Below are 23,882 nucleotides of genomic sequence, written 5' to 3'. Positions count from 1 at the left end.
ACAGGCCGTCGACTGGCTGGGGTGACTGTGAAATCGACCAACCATTTAGCGGAGGCTGTGTGAGGAGGTTTGGAATGTTAAATGAATTTCATGTCCACTGCAGCCAGCATTGGAGGCTTTTGGGTGAACCATTATCGTTGTCATTCTTTCGTTACATCTTGTTTGTGTGATTTGCGACTGTCTGAAGAGTTGGGAGAAAGGGATTGATTTTGAGGATGGAAAGCGCTGTTTGTGTTCTTTTCTGGAGCTTTAAAGCTTTAAAGGATGCATTAGATTTAATATCTATGAATCGTCTTCTGTCATAAGACAACACATGTTCCATTTTCTGCTCTACCACACCTCAACGACACTATCATAATAATTAAATCGCAAAAATCAATCATTCGCGGTGCGAAAGCAACTGTCATTGCGCTCTCCATATTGTACCGCACATCGGCTGAAACGCACATCCTGCCCAACAAACATCCCAATCCGGCCCAGCTGACGACGTACGCAATCCTGCCACCCCCCCCCCCCCCGATCCCTGACCCTCTCTGTCCGCAGCACGCTAATAAACCGATTTCCTGTTTTCTCATCAAAATGTAAATCAGTCTATTTATTTGCTCCTTCAACCTTCAACCGACGTTCGATTGACGTTTTCGGGTAGCAGTGCCAGCCCTCACCAACCTCAGCGTTCCCGTCCGCACGCGCAAGATACATTGCAGACGACGAAAGCCGTGCTAGTGCGGAAGTAAAACAATCTCATGACTGCCGTCGAGGTCGAGTGAAGAAAAATGACTCCTGACAGGAAAATCAATACCAATCGCATGTATCGCACACACATTTCGCACACGAAAGTGTCGTCCCAGTTTTCTTCCTGATGCTTCGTCAGCTCTATCTGCAGGTTCCGTTTGGACACGCGCCAGCTTCACCCAGCCAGGGGGGGTGGTGCTCGCACTGAAACGCTGCCGATGATGCCGTTTGGTTTAAAAATTTAAATCAAAAACCGTTCCCTTTTCGTGCAGCAAAGTGACGAACGGGACGGAGACACGCTGCGCTTAGAAATTCCAATCCAGGAGCGCTCTCTGCGCTATCCGGCTCGAAGGACCAACATTCTAACCTTTTGCGCGGTGCCTTTGGTTGGTCGGTTTTCCTGCGCTCCCTTTCAAAACAGCCAACAACAAAAACCGAACCCTCACAACCGCTGGACGAGCGTGGAATCTTCCCAAAAATAAACCTTCATTTCTTCGCCCACGGAAGCGGCACAAAACGGGTGCCACCGTTGAATATTTATTTCTATGGATCCACAATCCACTCGCACGTGGCGTACCTGTGCCTGCTATACTAACCGGCGGATACACGGGAAAACCTCGCCAAACCCCCACGACCAAAATGCCAAAGAAAATATTGAAGATATGAAGGAGTTTTGGGTTGCAGAAAAAGACCCGGCAATATCTTGCAAAACTTTCCTCCGCGTGCAAACCTGCTGCCAAGTGTCGATCCTATTGCTCAAGCTTTTTCCGGAACGATTCCAAAATACTACATTCCGCCTGCGCTTGGTAGAAGAAGGAAACACACTTTTTGGGGAAAAATAGGGAAAAGCAGTTCCCCGAGAAAGGCGAAGGAAGGGCGAAAAGAATAATATGTGTATGTGAGTGGTGGAAAATCCTCCGGCAAATAATCCACTTGTTTGTGTACCACACGTTTCAGGTACGTGCCTCTTCAATAGATATACCGTGCCGCAAGGAGAGAAGTGTGCTTCTGGAGGGTTTTTTTTGCCAGTGGATGTTCAAAAACACCCATCTCCAAAGCAAAGGACCTGAGTTCTGAGTTCGCACTCCCGAGCTGCCCGAATGTGGGACAAGTTACACAACGAATGGTGGATGGCACAAGTTTATGCATTCAGCGACGCGACCGAGAGTGGAGGACGATCGGACGGAGCAGAAACTCCCCACGCAGAGAATGTCAAAACCACAGACCGGACCGGAGCACCTTTTCATTTCTCCAATAGTGCTACAGTTGGAGGGATTTCTATCGTTTGTCAAATATTTTTGCTCTCCACACTTTTTGCTGCGAGTGCAGATGGGTTTCCCGAGCAAGATGGTTGTTTATATATCTTGTCGTACGAGATTTTTATTTCTTGCTGCCCTGACGCATTCCAATTGTGATGTGATGGTGAGATATGCCGGGATACTTTAAAGGTGGAGTGGAAATTTGTCTTCAATAAGGATGAAATTGGGTAAGATAAGAACAATGTGAGCACGTGGTAAGGCTTTATACATTCTTAAAGAATATAATGCTGCCCGTAGCTCTTACTGGTAGATACAAATTGATCAGCACACTATCAAATTAATGTTCCTGTAGCACACCTCCAACGCTCCCTTGTGCAGCAAAAAGCAATTAATAACACCCAAAAACATTCGTTGCGATTTTGCTCCCTGCACAAGATATTTCATGTCCGTTTTTGTACTCCTTCTGTTGTTCTTCCATTTCCACAAGTCATTCCGAACGGCCCGCCAGTCGCATTAGGCCACACTGCGCTCAAACACGCTAGATATGCGTCCCTCGGCGCGATAGTACTTGCTAGACAAGCTCGTTATCACTGCCGAACGCAAATCCTTAAGTAGCTGTCAATGCAGTACTCCATTAGTGAGCCGGTGTGGCACATTCGTGCCGTCACGGCCCGTCCAGGCCCGCGCATTAACAGTCACCGTCACGAAAGTTGTCATTGTTGAGACGGGAGTCGTGCCGTCGTGGCAATTGGGGTACGCTTTCATATTCGTGAGTGGTTACAATGTAGGGAAAGTGATAGCATGCGCTACCTGCCTGGCAACCAGTCGATGAAGGGTTCCAGCACAATCAGCCACACTTCGGTGGCGCTGTGTCCCTGTCCATAGGTCTTCAATTCATTTTGCCGTTCGCTTGTAATTTTGTTAACTACTGTGGAGCTGCCTGTAGCAAGCGAAACAAAACCGAACTCGGAAAGGGAAATGGATGGTGGCGCTCATGACTGTGGCGAACTCCGAAGCGGTAGGAAGAAGCGAAAAAAGTAGGTAATCCCTTACAAGCTGCTGTCCGAATCGCTCCGAACATCGAAGGCAATTTTTCCACGCCAATGTTGAGTATCACAGCGCACCAAACGGCCTAATGTTGCCGCAATGATACGATCTTTTTGCCCTACGCTTCTTGGAGGCGTTTCTTAAGGCTTGAGCCTAAAATTAGCATTGCTGCATGGAAAAATTGTACTTGGTTTGATCTATCTAAGGCTTACCCGGAAGACTCCATCGGTCTGCACGAAAAAGAGAAAAAAAAACAAGAAACTAAAGAAAAACGTCATTAAAGGAAGTACAAAAAAATTGCAACTCATCGCCACAGCGGCTCCCGAGCACGCCTATCACCCTAATGGTGGCCGTCATGTTTGGTAAAACTTTTATTTTAGATTACATGTACGCAGTTTAGTTCGGGTCCCCGGGAGTTCCTTGTTTGGGTTGCCCCCATTTCCCCACGGACCTGACTGGTGAGTGGGAAAACTGCAATCGCTTCGCCAGCTAAACCATCTCAGACACCATCAGTGATGACGTGTGTGCGTGTGTGCCTGCGTGTTAGCTAGGGGGGACGATTTGATTGAAGGCTGCGGCCGAACTTCTTGGCCGGACCGAACGGGGCCGCATCCGGCCCTGTGTCTTGATATATTTACTTACTTTACGAGCTGTCAGAAAGTTTATGGTCATAAATAATGGCGACGAAACGGGTGCACGGAGCGTTTTGATGGAACATCCGCACCCTCCGCACCCGGGCTGGTGACCCCCGCTGGGACACTGCTGGATACGGAGGGGAGGAGTTGGAGAGGCAACAGACCTCCGCAGGTCTCCCGGACTGATGGAATTACGAAGGGTTTCGTTCGTTTTTTTTTTGCTTGCTATCTAAAGCATCGGACGGAGCAGATATAGAAGAGCGTTTCCTAGGAGCAAATAAAACCTGTCCCCGTCGCAGTAGTTCTGTAGGGTTGATAAATTGTTTTATATGCTGGGCTTAACAAATTTTAGGCTTCATGTCCAGCAGCACAATCTGACCTGAGTAAGCCGACAACAAAATTCAGAAAAGAAGAAGAAATATATACAAAATTGGAAGAATTGGGAGTTCAATTCCACTTTCATTTGGTCCCATAACTGGACCACTTTGGGCAGGTGATTCGGTTATACAAATGGGAGATTGTTTTTATTCTCTATGTTCTTACCTGCGGACGACTTTCTGTTCGAATAGTAATACCAAGAAGGGATGGAAGGCACAGAAAAGCGACGCTCAGAAAAAGGTTGGCCCCTCCATTTGTTATCTGATTTTGGGCATTTGCAAAACATTTGGTTTTGCATTTTGCTGGCATCTTCGTAGAAGAATTGTTGGGGGAAAAGGGGCAGAATGATCTGTTGAACGGGATTTTAATCCTTTTATGGTGTCTTTAATAATTTAAAGGCTTGCAGCAATGGAAATAAATGACAAATCCTTTACACAATTTCCGAAATAGAACTGAACAGGCCCTTGCATCTTTAAGCTTTGTTATTCAAGAAATACACTCTTATCCCAAAAAACAGGCTTTAGTTTGCGTACATCACTCATCGTAGTTGTAATATAATTTAAAGTAGCCGCCTAATGCTCATCAAATCTCATCCACCAACGCTGCACTTTTGAGTGCATGTGTACCAACCGGATGCGGCGTGTAATCAAAAGCAAACAGTAGCAAAGCAACGTAACAAAAAAAAAGCCAACTAAACAACACCATCCAACGTACTGCATCAGCCGCCCGCCCAAACCATTCCTCCAAGCCGCGCACAGTAAACAAACAGCGCCTGCACAGTGCTCCAGCAATCCCTTTATTTCAATTGAAGCTAATCACGGCAGCGGTCTCCCGTGGACGACCTCCGCTCGCACACGGTGCGATACTATCTGTGAACCCTCAGCAAACAAGGCCTCGGCCGTTGTATTCAATGTACCTTCACCCACTGGAAAGGTACCACAGCAAGATGTGACGATTTTGCACTGCGTCACCACTGCAACTGGGGCAATGTTTTCGAACGTGCTCCAGCGATAAGCGGGGTTTTGGGGGAAGCGCGTGTGTGTGTGTGTGTGTCTGTGCTGGCGGAGGACATCAACATATTGGTCACTTTATGCCCAGGCAGGGAGTCCAAACGATGGGATAAAGTAATAATCTTCATCAAGCATACGCGGCAGGGGTTGTTTCGCACTGTGGTGTACAGGGAAGGTCACGAGAGCACTATGAGGCAGACTACGGTATGTTTAGTGTGTGGAAGAACTCTAAGAACGATAGATCTTTAATGACAACGTATTTTTTTTCTGAAGATGTCTAGAGTACATGTAAGAATCTTTGTTCTTGAATGATCTTATTAATAAAACCACTAGAAATTGGTACATGTAAGATCTTGAAGATTTGGAAGAATTTGGAAAAAAAACCTAACAGGATACTGACATACAAAATCACCCCTTTATATCTGCAACTTCAACCTGTCTCCTCAAAGATTACTGACCATCTCCAATATCTTCTACATGACAGCAAATTATGACCATCGCCATGCCCACCATCCGGTCCAAATGAATCCCGCCCGCCAATTGACTGCCGCCCAAGTGCGGCCGAATAGCAGCGCGGTCGGTACTGGCACGCTGCAACTCCACAGTCCCAGTGCCACGGTGCAAAGGGTGGCATTAACAGCGTCCAGCAACGTCCGCCACAGAATGACACCGCCCGACCGGACCGGATGGAGCGGGCCCCGCACAGAGCGTGTGTGCTTGTGCCTGTGAGTGTCCGTTTCGGTAGTAAAATTGCTAATCCATTCGCTGGCCCCAGGTCCGCCAGTGCGACTGGCTGTTCAGGTTGTTTTCTGCTCGGCCGTACACGGGCGTGCGCAAAAACGATGTGCGTTCACGGAAGTTTAATTGTACCGCTGCTGGTGCTGCTCGTGGCGTTAACGCTCGGGCCCGCACTGTCGGCCAGTCCGTCCGTCGGGCCGGTGGTCAAGGGCGAGCAGACGGAACGGAACGGCACCGGCACCATCGCCACAGCCGCCGATGTCTTGGAGCGGCGGCCAGCGCCGGAGTTTGAAGCTGTCGCGAGCGCGGACGTACATCACCCGCGGCCGAAGCGCCGCACGAGGGAGGAAAAGAACAACATTGAATCAAGTAGCCGCGTGCGCCTGCTCGGCAGCCCGGGACAACCCACTCTCATATGCGTACTCTTGTCGTGCAGGTATATCGCTCTGGGAGTGGCTGAAGGGACGCGACAAACCGGAGGACAACTGCATGCTGATGGCGATCGGTGGTGTGGCGAGCGGTGGCGCACTGACCGGAGCGTTCGTTGGAGCGGGCATCGGGAGCATCTTTACCGGGCCGGGCGCAATCGTGGGCGGCATCATCGGGGGGCTGGTCGGTGTGTTCGGTGGGCTTAGTGTCGGTGCCCGGGCCGGTGCGGTGGCGTGTGAAAATGTCTGACCCCGGGTCTGACCGTTGGTGGCGCTTTTCTGGAGCAATAAAATTCGTTTAAGTGGAAAACCAAGGAGCTCTGTGTGTGTGTGAGTGTGTGTATACTGTGGTTTGGAAAGCGGTGAAGGAGCCACCCGAAGGTTCCAATTTAAAGGTGCACATCGCCATAAAAAAGAAGGTCGATAACGGGTCCTCCCGTACACCTAGATGGTCACCAACTTTCTTCCTCTTCAGCAAGCGCCGGCAAAACGGGGAAGGCTCTTAAGGCAAACAGAAGCCATTACAATTCCTGTGTCGCATTTGCCATCCATTTAACCCATTGTTTCTTGAACGTGGTCGTGGTACAATGTGTGGCTATGTGTGTGCGTGTGTTTATGTGTGAGTGTGTGTAAATTGTGGTCCACATGTGTGGATGCTTCCAGAGCCGGGGCCCAAAGACAAGGGACAAGTGTATTCTTACATAAAACATAAGGGGCTTGTAGATTACTTCCCCGTCGGTCGGAGCTCGGTCCCTGCATGCGTTTGAGTGTGTCTGGGGCTATATTTTTCGTGTTACTTTTATTTATCACCGAAGCACCATTCACCTTCACCCAAGCACACTGCCTGTGCTGTGGTGCATTCGCTGTACGGGAGCTGGAATTCCTGTAGTACCCCAATGAAGCGGAAGGAAAGCATTCATAAGTAAAACGCACCACGGCACTCTCGTCATCAATATTGCATGTATGATTGTTATGTACACATACAGACACACACACATACACGTGCTTGGTACACACACACTCTCAAGAGGGTGGCAAATAAGAAAAGAAAACACACTCAATCGCATTCGTGCGGACCGCAGTTTACACATGGGGTCCTTGCCCCACAACGGGCGACCATATTTATGTCGTTACATGCGAGGATGCCCAGAGGAGAGAACGTTCAGGAATCGACAGAACGAAGGTAGGCGCTGCGGTTCAATGGAGCTTTACATTTTACAAGCGTCAGCAACGCCCATACAACAAATAAACACATTCCGGCACCGCCAACCACCGGAAACAAAACCTGAAAGCTAGCCTGCAAATGTAAACACTTTAACCGGGATCGAGCTGATTTGCTCGGAGGAAGAGGCGCAAAGCAAAAGAGTTGGTCGAGTGCGATCCGCACAGCAAACAGGAAACGCGCACACGTTAAGAGAGTACCTTGCAGGCGCGTGTGTCACAGATCAGTTTGTTGGGCAAAACTAGTCGCATCCGGTCGCATTGGTCGAGAACTTTACACATTTCTACTGCACGCATTCACCGTGCTCCCCCCTTCCCGAGCCGCACTTTGCCGTTTGTAACTGCAGCGTCGATTGTGTTGACAGACAGCGGCACAATAGTGCGCGCCATCATCGTCGCGTGTAAATTAATGGGAACCACTCTCACTCTATCGCCTCCCTTTGCTTGACGCGTTTGATGTTTTGTCGTGGGTCGTGGGTTTGGCGCGTTTGGAACCGCGGGAGACGAGATTTATTCACCACTGCAAAGCAGAAATTCCCATTCCGGTTGTAATTTCTCCTCCCCCTTTTGGCTACGATTGGTGCGAAGTTATCTATTTATAGGCCTTGGGGGTAGTGCTGGTGTTCCGGTGCAGAGGTTGGCCGCGGAAGTGCTTTAATGGTACTCATTATTGCGGTGCGGTTGCTGAGTTGGATCTTTTGAGTGGCGCACCGGTGGGCGCATGGGGCGGGGGTATAATTTAGCGATTTTAGATTAGTTATTGTAGCTGGTAATTAGTAGTGGTTGATCGGTCATCATTAAAGGATGAGACTGATTGTGGTGCTCATTGCGGAGGATCTTAGGTCTAAGACGCGTACGGTGTATGCATACAATTAAGGTCAATAAAATATCATTAGTTTATTCGATTTTGTTGACCACTTATCTGGACAGCTCTTTATATAATTATAAATGGTGAGCTACGAAACTATTCCTCAAGTCCATGTTTTTTTTTTGTTTTTTGTTTATTACTACTCATCATGTTTTATGGAAACATTCATAGGTAAATATTATTCGTAAATCAATAAAGTTATCCCGATTACTTTATGCCATATTGTATTTATTTACATCATTTTTCTGATAATTTAAGGCAAACTACCGTGCAATAGTAATGCGAAACCTGACAATAATGGAGCAGCCTGGTGCTCCATCCGATGGACGTGATGGATTCCAGCGGGGCCATTGGATTCCAATTAGAATGTACCGAATATTATCTATCCAGTAAGATGGTTTAATAAACCTTGAGGTTTATGACCTATTAGTAGGACTGAGTAGGTCATTACGCCATTTAAGAAGAATAATAACATATATTTAAAGAGTTTAAATAGAAGCCAGGTTGATGCATTCGGGAATTCAAGTGTCTTTCGTTGGCTACATAAAACATCAATTTTCAGCTTGAGTTGTTATAAACATAACCAAAAGTCTACAATGTTAATCATATTTCAACTCTAACTCAACTTATATGTACTGATCGTCATTGAGTGGAATTTTGTTGAGTTGCAATTAAAATGGCTTTTTTTTACTAAATGACAAAGAACTACTGACTAGATATTTGTAATTCCAACTTAATTGCATGTTTTAACATTTTGTAGTTTTTTTTTATTTCATTAAAAGTTCTTCTGTGACAGTGATTTTGTTTATCAAATATGAGCCTTCGGAATATTTTATTTATTTTTTTATTTCCATTTTATCAAACAAGTAATATTGGTCTTGTTTAACTCGAAGCATTGACGATGAAATACCAATCAGAGCAGTAACTTTGTTCAAAATAACACACAAAAACACAATTTTATATATTAAAAGATATATAAAAGCGGCAACCAAAAGAAAATGGGTTGGGAGTGCAATACCTCGTGTAGCAGAGTGAGTTGATGGAGCTGTTTTGTTTGTCTATTACACACAACCTCATTCGCAACATGTTCCAGCACAACCTCAAACAACCTGCTAGTGCTACAAGAAAATTGTCCACTCAATATCACATTCACCCGCCTATTACTTTCACTTTAAGTGGCTTCATGTTAGCAGCATGAAAAACGCCCCCCAGAAAAAAAACACACACACACCATTAGTCCACACGCTTTCCGTTGCAGCAACTTGACCAAAACTCATCAACGTCCCGAACATCGTACAAAATGCGTTAAATAATAGATACCTGCCACTACCATCACACCCGCAAAGGCCCAACTTTCATTACTATACTCACACCAATGCCAGAACTTTGAGACACTTACCGATTCACCCTCCGTAAGTGAGAATATGTTCCTCAAGCCAAACAACAACCAAAAAAAAAGGTAAAAGATAAAACTCCCGACTCTATGACGCACACATGCAGGAGTCCTTTTTTCTCGTTCACTACCCTTCGAATTGTTTTCGCAAATAATCAACGCCTTTTCGTTGGTGTGCCGGTTCCTCCCCTGGCGTTTGCAAGTGATGAGTTTTCCTTTTGCTTCTTCCTGGGCACGAATTTGCTGCCCCTTTTTGCCTCCCATTGCCTCCCAATATGGTTCGGCACGTCATCGTTCATTGAAAGGTAGACCGCTTGCCGCCGTCTTGGTAGTACGGGCGAATGGACAAACGCGCCGCTGTTGGCTCCCCTTTTTCTATTCGGCGTTGTAAGGGGCGCAGTTATGCAGTTTCAAGCCTAACCTCCACCCCACTAAAATCCTCCATACCACAACCATTCCCTTGCGGCCCGGCATTCAACCGAAACTATGGACACACACACACAGTGGGGAGGGTACTGGCTCATTCACCGAACCCGGGGAAGATTCCATTAATGGAAAAGATAAATGAACCCCAGGAAATGGAGCACAAACAATCGCAATGTGGAGCACGGCATGTGCACAGACGGTGTAGCTCCGTGGCGTACCTATGACATAAGGATACTTATGTCTAGATGCGAACCATCACACCAGCGACACCAACACCCCTCAGCAACACAGCCGTGCGTGCAAACAGTATACAGCAACTCCAAGAAAAGGCAACGACCGCTACAGAATTCCGCTCAGGTATTCAGTGACGTCCAGAAAATGAAGCTCATTCCGGTACGGTGTGCCGCAGCACTGGTGTGCTTTTGTAAGGGCAACGAAACGTTCGCTACGCTGATTTCTTTTGGTTCAACAAACGGATTGTTGTTACTGGTTGGCGCTTCCTTGCAATGGTTCGGCTCAGTTGGTCGTTAGCGAGTAAGAGCACATTAACCCGCCCTCTAGAGCAGTGGTATAGTAGTAAGACTTCCGGCTAGCCTGGTTCGAGATAAATCGCATGCAATTGTACGGAAGTGTGTGCTGAGTCCGGCCGAGTGTTGTTTGGTGGAATTGTGGTCATCGTTAAGCTGATTACGTTCTCAGGTGGTAATTGATTAAAGAATGCATTTGTCGTGATGAATAAATTATGTGGCATGTTTCAAGCTGGAAGAACTAAGTGATGTACGTTATTTGTTCTTCCATGGAAGGTCAAACAAAATTTTGTTAAAAAGGTAGTAAAGTATTGAAAAGACAACAACAAAAACTTGAGGAGAATATTGAAAATTAAGTACAAACAATTTATTTTTGGGTTTTTCAAACAAATTTGTGTTGTCTCTTCAAGTAATTTACTTTAAGGCGTAACCGGTATAAAGATACAAAGATATACGAATCCAATGCGATTCCGGCAATTATTAGTGCGGTTCCAACTTCGGTAAAATCGGATTCACTAGTTCCGCTAGGGGGCGGAGTCAAGCGGAGATAGTACCGAACGACTCCGGAGCAGAAGCCGGACCACTCCAGACGACTCGGGACTCTGATTCCAGATGACTCTAACTCTAAACAACTCCGGATGACTCAGACTCCTGGCATCTCCGGCTGACTCCGACTCTGGGCGACTCCGAATGACTACGGATAACTCCGGATGACTCGGACACCGAACGATTCAGGATGACTCCAACTTTGAGAGATTTTGGACGTCTCCAGACGATTCCGAAAGTCTTCGGATAATGATGACTCTAACTCTGAACAACTCCGGATAACTCAAACTCCTGGCGTCTCCGGATGACTCCGACTTTGTGCGACTCCGGATGACTACGGATGACTCCAGATGACTCCGTCTCCGGATAACTCCGGATGACTCCGACACCGAACGACTCAGGATGACTCCAACTTCGAGCGATTTTGGACGGCTCCAGACGATTCCGAATGATTTCGGATAATGCTGAGCGGACCTACCTTCCGGGACTGGTTATGAAATGTTTGGACTCAGAGCGGAATCGACTCCGGATTTTTGCCAACTGTACCCATCACTTATACAATGCTTAATTTAAATTGCAGATTGCATACTTTTCGGCGTATTGCATAAAAACGTACATTTTGTATTAGAAACCACAATTTCGATGCTCATCTTCGATGTTTCTCCGTAACAACGTTCACTAAAATAGTAGGTACGAATCAAAACAATGAAATGTTGTATATATATTTAAAAAATCAAAATTCATTTTCTTTACTTAACTTTGCTGTAGTTAGCATACATTTCCCGATGATTTCGATCCCACTCCGATACAATTTGTAAAGACTGCTAACTATCTCTGCACGCTAAATTGTTAACACAACTATTAAGACACAACCGGAAACCAACATTGAACAGATGTATCCCCCCATGCCTCTATCAAACATATCCTGTCACGGAACGCGCTCACCCTGTTCGCCCCAGAACATGGGGCCCCAATTTCACGAATAACAATCCAATTAATCAGCCGTCCGTTAGATTACGGAACCGCTGCTGCTGCTGCTCACCAGACTAGAACAGCTGTGCATTTCCTTGACAATTGAGGCGCGCGGACCAGAGACACCTTCCGACATTGCGTGTCGGATAACCCTTAAAAGGTAACAGGACGGGTGTGCGTTATGTTTAAATTCCACCACTATCCATGCACCGTCCATCCATCCAGCCACACAGAAAAAGGAACCGACGCACGCAAACGGCTCAAGCGTCAAGCGTCGTGCTTGAGTAGCAAGCGAGTTTGTGTTAGAATTTGTGCACGTCAAATACCGTTGTCAGCGTAATGTTTGCGAGCAAAATTCCTACACCGATAATGCCTCCTTTCGGCCAGGGCTGCTAGGCTGTGGGGAAGAAACAAACCTTCTGTTTGTCAAAAAGCCAGAAGAAATTAATCAACGACGGAAAGGCTACAGGAGGCGTTTTTCAAACTGTCGCAAGAAGCAGTGGCGGTAGTGCAGCGCGACACGATGTACAATTAAAATGGCACGCAATAATTCCAACACAGTCCAACCGTACTCGCTGGAACGATTAGTTTTGTTTCCTCTTTTATAGTTAATTGCAATGAATGAAAGAAAAAATAACAAAAAAAGTGAAAAGAGGACGACTTGCTTCGACATTTGTTTTGCAGTTACAATCCCCAAGGCAGCAAAATAAATGTCCAGCAAAACTCCCCAAAGCGTAAGCGTATTTCTTGCTCCCTGAGTTTTTAGTTTTGTTACATTCCCTTAAAAGAATATCACAAACGAAACGATAGATCTAGGGGAGACGCCAAGCACAACCAATGCCCGAGAGTAAAACTCCACTGAACCGTATTCAAGTACGTCTTCCTCCCTTCTAATGCCAGCCAGTAGGCGCGCCGTCGCCGTACAATGCATTATTAAATGGCCTTCCGGAAAGAAGTTTCATGCAACCGGGCACGTGAAGTGCATACGAAAGAGTGCAAAGAGTGTTAAAAAAGGGGAGAGCGTGTTTTCCCGAATGGCATCGAAAGGAAATTAGCAATGAAGCGAGGTAAATTAAGATTGATAACGCATTATCTGCTGTACGGTTGGGGGAGATTTGTTGAGAAGAGTGTTGTTGAAGTTGTGGAGGCGATTTCCTTTCCTTAAGGCCGGGCTACATTGATCGTACTCCATAGCGTAATTTCGATTTTCACTAGCGCATCTGGCGGCGTTGACTGAAGCATTTTGCCAAACATTTGTAGCCGCTTCAGAAAATATGTTATTTTTCCATGTTTTTTACTTAAACTAGTCTGGTAGAGCTATGCAATTGATAGATAAATATGTTGTGAAAGTATTTCAGCCATTTTCGCATCGAAAAACGATGAAAAACAACTTAAATTTGAGATCCGCCATGGCCATTCCTCGACGACCAAAAAAAGCTTCCACCAGCCGCCGCCAGATGCGCTAGTGAAAATCGAAATTACACTTGCGAGTACGATCAATGTAGCCCGGCCTTTAAAGATGTCTTCAACAAGTGAAGAACAAGATTATGTATTTTTGAGGAAATGAGATGTTCTAGATATGATTTACTATAAATTATAAATATTTGAACAATGTGTTTGATTGAAAGTGGATTTATTAAATATTTAAAAGTCCTTATATGATTCTTATAAGCATTCAGGACAGTTTTGTAGCCAATTTAGCTCTTATACATAAACGCTTTCCATTAGAGCGGAGTTAATTTTTTTTTCTTCAAATAATGACTGTAATTAAGATAGAAATAAATCCATTTCCCAAACGGATATTTGTATACTCAGCAACGAAAAACTTTTCATGGTGGTCATATTTAAACATAACGAAAAGTAACAATCTCTTTAAGAGATTTAAAAACACCCTGCAGTGGCTTGGTACGATCACTTCATCGTTTTTTCGTCACAGTACAACAAAACCACACAAAAGGGTTTTCCTTAAATTATTCTCAAAACATAATCTCCCACCTTTCTCATGGCCACTGGAATTTCTTACATATTTTTCCACAATTTTGGTGCATTATTTTCAACCGCAAGCAGCCCACCCTCGACCCCGGAAAAGAAAACCCCTCAAAAAGTGCGACACCATCGAGAGCACCCGGTGCGAGAAAAACCACATCCACCATCAACCAGACCGATGCAGACACCGGAAACCGGAAGCCGAACAGAAGAATAAAAGTGCAGCCCGTTTTTTTTTACTTGCACCACCACCACTAAGACAGCTTCTAGGAATTGGAGGGAAAAAACCGCCCTGCAGAAGCGTGTGGTATTTGGTGGTATTATCAAAAACCGCGCATCCTAAAGTGCACAAATATTCGCTGTCGCGTCGCTTTTTGCGTTTACGGTGGTTAGATTTTTTAAACCCTTTGTGCATTTTTTGTTTACAGCAGTCGCACCGCATAGTGTAGCGACTAGACGACGGGCGGTTTTGGTTCGAGCAGGGCGACTGGGCGGCTGTTGTTATTTTCGCTGTCGCACAAAACCGAAAAATCTCCTTCAGCTTCAGCCACCGTGGGAAGTGGCAAAGATTGGAAAACAACTATCGATGGTCTGTCTAGCCAAAAGGGGCCCAGGCCAAATGTTCGGCCAAGCGAAGGAGCCAAACAACGATGAAAATAAAAGCAAAAAAGAAAAACCCCTACAAGAAATGGTGAAAAATTAGCATGCGGTTTTTATTCTGCTTTTGTTGGATCCTTTTTTATTCGAAGAACCCTAACGAAGCTAACGAACCTTTCTGATTCTACCGATAGTGGAAGCAAAAACTGGTGAAACTAAGCGACTATTATGCGCTATTGTTTGACGCCTGTGCCGTTGGTGGCTGCCAACGTTGTTTATCAATTAGTTTCAATGAACTATGTATCACCAAAGATCCGGAACACTTACAGTAATGAAATTGACACTCTTGAGTGGTTTTTGTTGTTTTTTTCTTATGTACTTTTTTCGAACAGGAAAAGAATGATTTGCCAATTTAATAATTTGTTTGTGTAATGTGTCAAATAATCATTAGTCTAATCAGAAAGTAGTGGACGCAAAACAAATTCATAATATACATCTCTAGTAAAGAAATTTGAGTCTTGTTTTCTTTTTTTAACTAAATATACATCAAATTATTTTTTTTAATGAAAAGGCAAAAACGAAACCAAATAAAATGAGACCGGTCCACAAAACACTGCATCTGTTACCGTCGAAGAAAGCCGCCTAAAGTTATGCAATCTAATGCAAAATAGACTTATTGAAATTCAAATCCAAAAATTCAAGCGCATTGAAAATATTATACATTATTGTAAGAAAAAAATACTTTTAACACTTTATTGTTTGAATATATCAAATAAACTTCAACATAAATATCAATATAAAATAAAATAAATACTAACCAAATTAAACAAGTTTCAACCTAACTGCACATGCCCAAGGGTATATAATTACATTGATTCAAATTGAGTACACATGTACAGCAAATAGCTCCCTCTGCTTGGCACCACTGCCGCAAGCTTCCATCACAAATATTTACATTTTAATGAAAGAAACCACGCTCAAACGATTCACTCCTTCATCCTTCTCAATTAATAACTCTTTCCCCCGCTTGCCACTACTCCTTAATACAGCAGCCTTCCATTGCCTTTCGTTATTGCAATAACGCAAAAGCATAGTCGGAAATGGAAACAGAACTTAATAAATTCATCCAGTTAGTAAATAAAACACGCTAAGCCACCATCACATCACCACAGCCTTGCCGCCGGGGAAAGCACACTTCAATCTGGACTGCAACAGTGCCGTACGCAGAACGGTGTTGCATCTACAGCACAGTGGCAATGCATTACACCGTTGGACCACTGGCTCAAAATACCTGGCCAGCTTATTACACGCAAACATCTCGTTAATCTAGCTCTTTCTTCACCTTCGTTATAGGATTCGTCCTCCGTTTATGAGGATGCTAGCGGCCAGGCAGGGTGGACGAGGATAAAAAATAGTCATGTTAATGTTGCTGCGCTAGATGCGATGGTTTGGCTGATGAATGCTCCTCCCGCCGCGCCGTAATAGCAGCAGCGAGACGACTGATGGTAACAAGGAAAGCCTTTTGTGCATCTGTCTGGCAGGGAGATAAGATTGATGGCGTTCGGTTGTGCGAAAAGAACCCCCGATGCGTACCGCTGGCAGGATGCTGATGCTGCGCTGCCGTGAGGAAATTCATTTCCTCCTCATCTTCGTCCGGCTGGCAGCTTCTTCGTACATTTGTTTGCTTTAAAAAATCGTCCTCGCTTCGGTCGTGCCAGCTTCAATCGTGACCGGGACGCAGCATAAAAGCTCTTGACGATTTATAAAAATTTACCGAAAAGATTTAAATTACAAACCATATTTTTTCATCCAACTCTCTTTGCCTTCCCCCAACCACTCCCACCGTTCTGCTGATCGTCGTTTACTTCGATTTCTGTACTCTGTTTACCACCGCGTCCTGCCGATTGCTCTGCGCGATCGGGAGATTGTTCGAGGCGGCTAGATAGTAGAGTGAAATAAATCATGCAACTTTTGCAACCGAAAATTTGCTCACCATGGGATGGAACTTTGGCAGCTCCGGAAAAGGCTGGATAGGCACTCCAGAGGCCGACACGTTTGACAGCGTTTTTGGCGATGAAATGAAGTTTAATGGCTTTCCGCGCTGGCATAAGCTGGGGCCACACTAAAGTGTAAAGTTTTCAGCGCCAGTATTTTGCTATGAATTTTCATTACAAAATGCCTTTTGAAGCGGGCTCAGCAAAATTAGCGATTATTTCTGAGAAAAATCAGTTTTGCAGCAAGTCTTCAACATTTTCCCACATTTATTCTATGTTGAGCTATTCTTGGAATATTAGAATATTAGAAATCATAGACAATTGATTTTCTTTTCAATAATAACACTAAATTATTTTTTAAAAAAACCTTCAGAATCCAATTTGAGTGCTATTGTGCGGTGTGCATCCCGCTTTTTCACCTCATCTTGCCACATGGGATTTTCGGAAACTCCAAAACTTCCTACCCACGAGAATGCAAAACGGCAAACGGGCAAAAAAGGTGGCACAAATCTCGCCGGATTTACGCCGGAACAAATGAAGCAGCTTTCAGTTTCGTTTACGCTTACACATTACTGTAACAGGATCTGGTGAAGTTTCGTGACTCCTCCCAGCAGCGCACACCCACTTCCCACTGGCGCAATGATGCAAAAAGTTCACCCGCAGAGTTTCTTCCTTTCTTCCAAGCCAACCGGGGGCGAGACCAGCCGAGCAAAGGCTGCTGGCGCTAACGGACGCACTTGGCACGGTTGTACTTCAACGGGCGCGCGCACGGGAGCAGAAGTATTTATGTATATTTCTGGAGTAATTTACCACCGATTGTTGAAGCTTACACTGGGGTGTGTGTGTATGTGTGTGTGTGTTGCTTTCATACTCCCAGGCACGGGCGGGAAACTTTTACAAAATCAAAGCATCTGACTAAACGAACTGAAACTCTGTATGTTTGTGTTGCTTTCGGGAAAAGGACGAGACAGAAAAAACATCCTACCACTACCTCACTGGGACTGTGTGTGTGTGTATAGTAGTGCATTTTTTACGCTCTTTCTTGTTCTCTCCCACTGTGTACGTTGCTTACTGCGCTATAGTGGGAAAACTTTGTATAATTACACCCGTTACGATACTTTACCCCTCAGGACGAGAAGAAAAAAACGAGGAAGATGGGTATGAATTTTCCAAAATTTCTCTACGTGCCTTGCGCTTGCAGCGAAGCTCGTTTCACTACGTACCAGATCTACGCTGATAGTGTGGTTAATTATTGTTTGTTACGAGGGTAATTAGGTTTTATGTGGCTCAGTTTCCGGGTGTTGTTGGCACGGCAGGAGTTACAGTACGGCTAGCATAGCAGAAGGCCTTATTCACAGGTTTCTACGCGCGGTTAATACAACACACCGTAGGATGGGAAGTAATAACACTCCACTGCTCACTCCTGTTTTCCACCTCGAACAAGCACGTACCTATCATTTTCCGTCAATATCCTGAATTATAGACACCGATTCAGCTTCACCGGAAAAGAGCAGCCCGAATCAGCCAAATGAGCCGGATTTAATGTCACACCGGTTTGGGAATGCATTCCTCAAGGAGGCTCTCCTGCAGACATCGCAATCTTCACAACACATTAAACCGCATTAAGGCAGGACTTCCAGCCTGCTGGGACGAAGTCAAGTGAGAGAGAGAGAGAGATTGCTAAACTGGGTTACGGGTAACGGGAATGGGATCGTTTTTCCTTCCCCTAAACCAGCGACTTCTCTTAAAGCTACCTTAGGTCTGGTTAATGGCACAAGAAAAATGTCCTGATAGGTACTACCGGAAAAAAAACCTTCAACAAGCAACAGCTCGACAGCAGTGGCAGCACGTTTCATAAATTCATTGAAACGCACACACACACACACACACACACACTCGATAAAGCAAAACACTCCCGCTACAACCCTTTCGCTACTAGATTTGGCCCTACCGACGCCACTCAACCGGTCATATCTTATCACGTAATCTGATCCGATCTTTCCAATCCGACCCAGACAAGAGGGCTGTGTTTGTGACAAAACGTTCCGTTCTAACCCTTCCCTCTCTTGCCTTCTTCACAGCAAGTATTGGGGAAGTTGGCGAAGAAATGGGATTACCGATCTGCTCCAATCTTCCAACAGCAACGGCGCGGAGTTTTGAGAAAGGAAAAGCGAAACCCTCGCCACTTGGGTTTGTAGTGATTGTTTCTTTGCGATTATGGTTTGCAGAGGTTTTCGAAGAATGATTCCTCTGTTCGCGGTTCACTGAAGCGTTCCGATGGAGCGACTGCCGAAAGCAAACTGCTGGTAGCACACCAAGAGGACGAAAGAGCGTGAGCAAAACTTTTTCGTGCGTAAATGTTCAACAATATTCAAACCGGCGGTACACGTAGGGTGCGTGCTAAGCACTTTTTCTTTTCAGCAGCGCAAAACGCTGATGAGGCGAAGTTTAGAGTACGCTTTGTTAGCGAGTGTATGGTGGCTGGTATCGAGGGAAGGGGGAATTGCTCTTTACTTCAATTGCTCAATAATGCAATTACTTGATGAGAGCTTCACAAAAGTACGTGACAGTAAGTGGCTGCAGTTGAGATGCAGATGGGCGATAAGCGGCTGCGAGAGTGTAATGGTCTTTTTTCTGATGGCTTAACTTTGAGAAACGATGTAACGCATAAAGGGGAATTGATATCTTTAAGGCTGTTGTAAACCCTTTTTGCGATGAATTAAATGATGGATTAAGTTAAAATTTGAAGTACATGTGGCCTCCGAGGTATATGGTACATCTAATACGCGCTTTCGAAGATACGCGGTTTCTAAAGGTGACAAATATTTGAGCTAATTGTACTGATTTAACATATTTATTGTCAAATTCTAAATAAATCCCAAAAATTTATAAATCTATCCAGAAATTTTAAAATTGTTATCTTCAGTTAGAATTATACGAAATAGTAAATTTTGTGGCTAATACCTAGCACTGTAATCACAATTTCACGGAAGCAAGTTATATTTTGGCTAGAAACAGTGAGATTCGATGCGAAAATTCCCAATTGATAGTATATTCGCTGTACAACAGCAAAACAACCCTTTTGTGCTGAGAATTGCATAATTTCAGGCGTTCAATCATAATGATGTTTTTTTTTTCTTGGTTTGACAGTTGCCTAGAAACTGTGAAATTTGTTGCGAAAATCCCTATTAATAGTGTATCTCCTATACAACATCAAATCAACCTTTTTGTGCTGAAAATTGCATAATTTCAGGCGTTCAATCATAATGACGCTTTTTTCATTAAAGTAAATAAAAAAATTTAAATAAATTTAACATTTGGTGTATTTTACCGGTGATTGCGACACTTAAAACCAGTTTTCAGATCCTCTGTCCTTCTATACCATTTGTTTATGCATTAGTAAATTGAACAGAATGATAAAAATGTTTCAATATACATATAAACAAAAATACATCATCAGATAAGCTACAGGCCAGCTCAATACTATGCCACATTTCAAAGCCATTCAACCGTTTATGCTTGCATTTCATCCTTCAAGCGAGCTGAAATCGCTCTCTCGATTCCCCATACACTCTCGTCTCGTGTTCGAAATTAATTTTCCCTTTCTCACTCGTACATTTTCACCTTCATTTATTTCTGTGCTGTCGCACCCAAAGCTCTCGCACGTTTCGTCCCGTGCCGTGCCATTTCTGTCATTACTTTCCGTCGACCACGGGGTCCCGTTTCCGCTGGTGCGCCTTTTGCGAAAGTATGCTATTTTTTATTTTGGCTTCACTTTCCCGTGCCTCCCGTTCCGTCCTATAGCTATACCCTAGTACTAGAGTGTCCCAGCTGTGCGCTTTCCCCAAAAACCTTCTGTGTGTGTGTGTTTTGTTTTCGTCGTGTTCATTAAAATAATTTACAGTTATCTCTAATCCGATTTATTTTATGCTCGCTCATTACCCTTCAGTGTTACTGCAGCAGCAGGCCAGTTCGTTTGGGGGTTTGTGTGAGTGAGCGCCTTTGTTGTTACTGTTGTTCTATCATGCCCACTTCGGTAGGGCTTTTATTTTTTGCCCTTAAAACCTCCCAGGACTCCGTGGCGTTCTTTTTGGTGTGGAAATACGGAGATAATGTTAAAATGTGTGACTCGCTCGCTCGTTCCAGACGGAGATGGGGTGTTTCTCTGTTTTTTTGCTCTTTTCGTTTCGGCATTACACTTTAAAACAAAAACTGCAATGCCCCATGACCGGGCTCAGCAGTACACGCTCGGCAGCTCTGCAACAACCGAAATGACATTTTGCCGGCTTCCAGCTGGCGTACCAAACGAGGCGGGCGCATCACATATGGTGGCCGCGCGCGCGGGACAAGCAAATGTTAAGGATAGCCATCGACCGACTTATTGTAGCGCCGGTTTTTTTTTTTTTTTTTTTTTTTTTTTTTTTTTTTTTTTTTTTTGTTAAAACGCTGAAGGGAAATGCCCGAAAAGGGTTCCCGCTGCTCGGATAAAGGCGAGTGAGTGATTTTATATCTTCATCAAGTTAATCGAGAAGAGAACAAGTTCGGATAAAATGATATACATATTATAATTTTATTAGATAAAATTAAAACAATATTGTTAAAATAAGCTCCGTTTAAAATTCCATTCCCCAAAAATGTACTACTATTGTTTTCAACTTTTACGATTTTATGAATACAAGGCTGAACATGTAAACAATACAATATAACTTTTAAACATATAAATAATATTTATTATTCAATTTAGTGTAAATTATCAAAGGTCAAAGAGAGACATATTTAAAATAATATCCTTTCTACAACAAATGAAATCAGAGTTGCACCTCTTCCGTTAGTTAAATCTTCTCCTTGCAGCGTACTGGACAGTTCATTGACCGTATGGTGTATGCATCAGCGCGTCGCGCTACAACAATACCAACACATCCCTCAAACCCCCGTAAATGTTTACGCATCGGATCAAAATCAAGCAAAATAATACAAATAAAGTCACCCACACACACCGTTACCACTTCCTGTTACCAACACCCCCCAGGCTCACGTTAAACACGCTCCGCTCAAGATGCCAATAACAATGGCAAAATCCCCTTCCAACAGCCGCTTTTCAACACACACGCACACAGACACGCATTTTCGGTGCTAAATCGATCGGAATGGCACGGGGCTTCCGGGCGTTAATGTCGCGACAGGCGGCCACCCTCGGCACAACCGACGCCTGCTTGCGCAAAGATGCATATTTCATCATTTGAGTGCGGCGCTTCTCCGTTACTGCGGCCCCGTTTTTTCCGCATTCCACCCCCCCCCCCCCCCCCCCCCCCCCCCAATGGCACGCCAGCAATAAAGGCCAGCTTGGCAGGCATAAAAGGTAATAAAAATAATCCACAGACGTCCCATCACCCCACACACGCACAACATACTGTCACACTGGGAGAGTTGCAAACAGCGCCGCAGAGGTGGCTTCTTGCCCTTCGCTGACGTTTAACCCCTCGCAGCGAGCAGGGCTCCCAGCTGCTAGCTTCTGTGTACGTATTTTATTATTACTTCACTTCACTCGCACTGCTGGAACGACGTGCCCGTCACCCCTCCGGTGGCACGTGAACGTCGCACCAATGCAGGGAATGTCTTCGTGCGCGCACACGATGATACACTCTTAAGCAGCTTAAAAGATTGCCCGACCCCGCTAAGACTGTTTTAAAGTCGAAGGTAAGTGATCGGAATTGCTCAGGAATTGCACTGCAGTAGGGATTTTTTTTTTATTATTCTTCATTGTATGCCTTTCCCATTGCCTTGCAAAGGAACATTTCTTGAGTTATTTCTATTACCGGGTGGTCCTCATTTCCTTTCCGACTACCGTAAGGATACAACCGTTACACACTGTTGCAGATTTCGATAGCCGTGTTCGGTTTGTACCGTGAAAAATGGCCATGCCGCTCAGGATTAAAGGGACACCGCCCGCGTGTGTGCGTGTGTGTCTTTGTGTACCGCGGTCGGGGAGATAAAACACGATCGCCTTTTTTTACGGTTCGCTGTGTGCGGCCCTTTTCACCAAAGCAATGCGCTTAAAACAGGGCAGATTAGAGGCTGCTACCGTTTCGGATGAAATATTCATCGTGCGTAGAGCAATACCCATTATACGGTTACATGATGACATGACTTTGAACTTTCTTTTAACGGGGTGAGGGTGGCTGTGTGCGTGTATTTTTTCTATTAACTTTGGCTTGGCCACATTAATGGAAGATTAAGCTTTCCTCACACGCATCAATCTTACATTGGGGAAAAAAAAACTACGCGCGACGGTCTCTGGGGTTCCTGATTTATTATTTCGATTTCTTTTTTATAATAAATCAGGATGATTCTCAATAAATGGGATCGATGAGTTCATTTGCAATGTAGACCTTATTTAAAGGCCTTTTTTCCATTAGTCATGCAGAGGCTGCTGTTGTGGCAATGATTTTACGTTTTGAATGGAATAGTTTTACCCCTGAAAGTATGCCTCATGCATGACAAATAACGTATTTTATGAAGGTGTTGGCTATTAACCAGCTTTGTTCGCTTCTTTTACTGTGGTATTGGATTATAATTATGATTTTTTAAATCATAATAGTAACCTTTGACCAATATTTCTAGGCTACTTGTTGGCACGATATCGACCTCGTGCGGATTATACCAAGCGAATGTTATGCAAAAAACGAGCTGTCAAGGATAGCTGGAATATTTTTATGAAAACATCAGATGGCGCTGCTGGACAGACAGGGCAGAAAGATAACCCTTAATATGAGACAACTTTATTAGCGATTTAGGGCCAATTAGAAATAAGTTCGGCTAAGGTCGTTAGGCACGGTCAAACAGGTTCAACATAGATCAGCTGTTGAAAAAAAGCGCGCATCGAGGCAGTAGCAAAAGTCAAGCGACATAAGAACGGATAATTTTTAAACTGCGCAATAAAGTCCAAATAAGCCAGCTCTAAGAAAGTCTTTCCAGCTACTCAATACCTGTGTCCAGGCGTTACAACACTACTCAACTTTGATAACTGTCATCAAACATGTTATTTGCACACCATTTAAGAGATTATTGCTCTTACGTTTGGTGGCTATAGATCTCAGTCATACAACTAGAACAAAATCCTTTTCA

At 44.5% G+C, this 23,882-nt stretch overlaps 1 protein-coding gene across 1 annotated transcript; it reads left to right on the top strand.

The window, feature by feature from the left end:
- Nucleotides 1-5,650: 5,650 nt before the first annotated feature.
- Nucleotides 5,651-8,399, top strand: LOC121602926. The gene is made up of 2 exons (XM_041931687.1): nt 5,651-6,168; nt 6,236-8,399. Exons 1-2 carry the CDS (start codon nt 5,748-5,750, stop codon nt 6,475-6,477), a joined length of 663 nt encoding a protein of 220 aa, XP_041787621.1. The 5' UTR covers nt 5,651-5,747; the 3' UTR covers nt 6,478-8,399.
- Nucleotides 8,400-23,882: the final 15,483 nt, after the last annotated feature.

The sequence above is a fragment of the Anopheles merus genome, unplaced genomic scaffold (assembly GCF_017562075.2).
Source record: "Anopheles merus strain MAF unplaced genomic scaffold, AmerM5.1 LNR4000716, whole genome shotgun sequence".
Classification (NCBI taxonomy): domain Eukaryota; kingdom Metazoa; phylum Arthropoda; class Insecta; order Diptera; family Culicidae; genus Anopheles; species Anopheles merus.
This window is presented reverse-complemented; position numbering and strand designations above follow the sequence as displayed.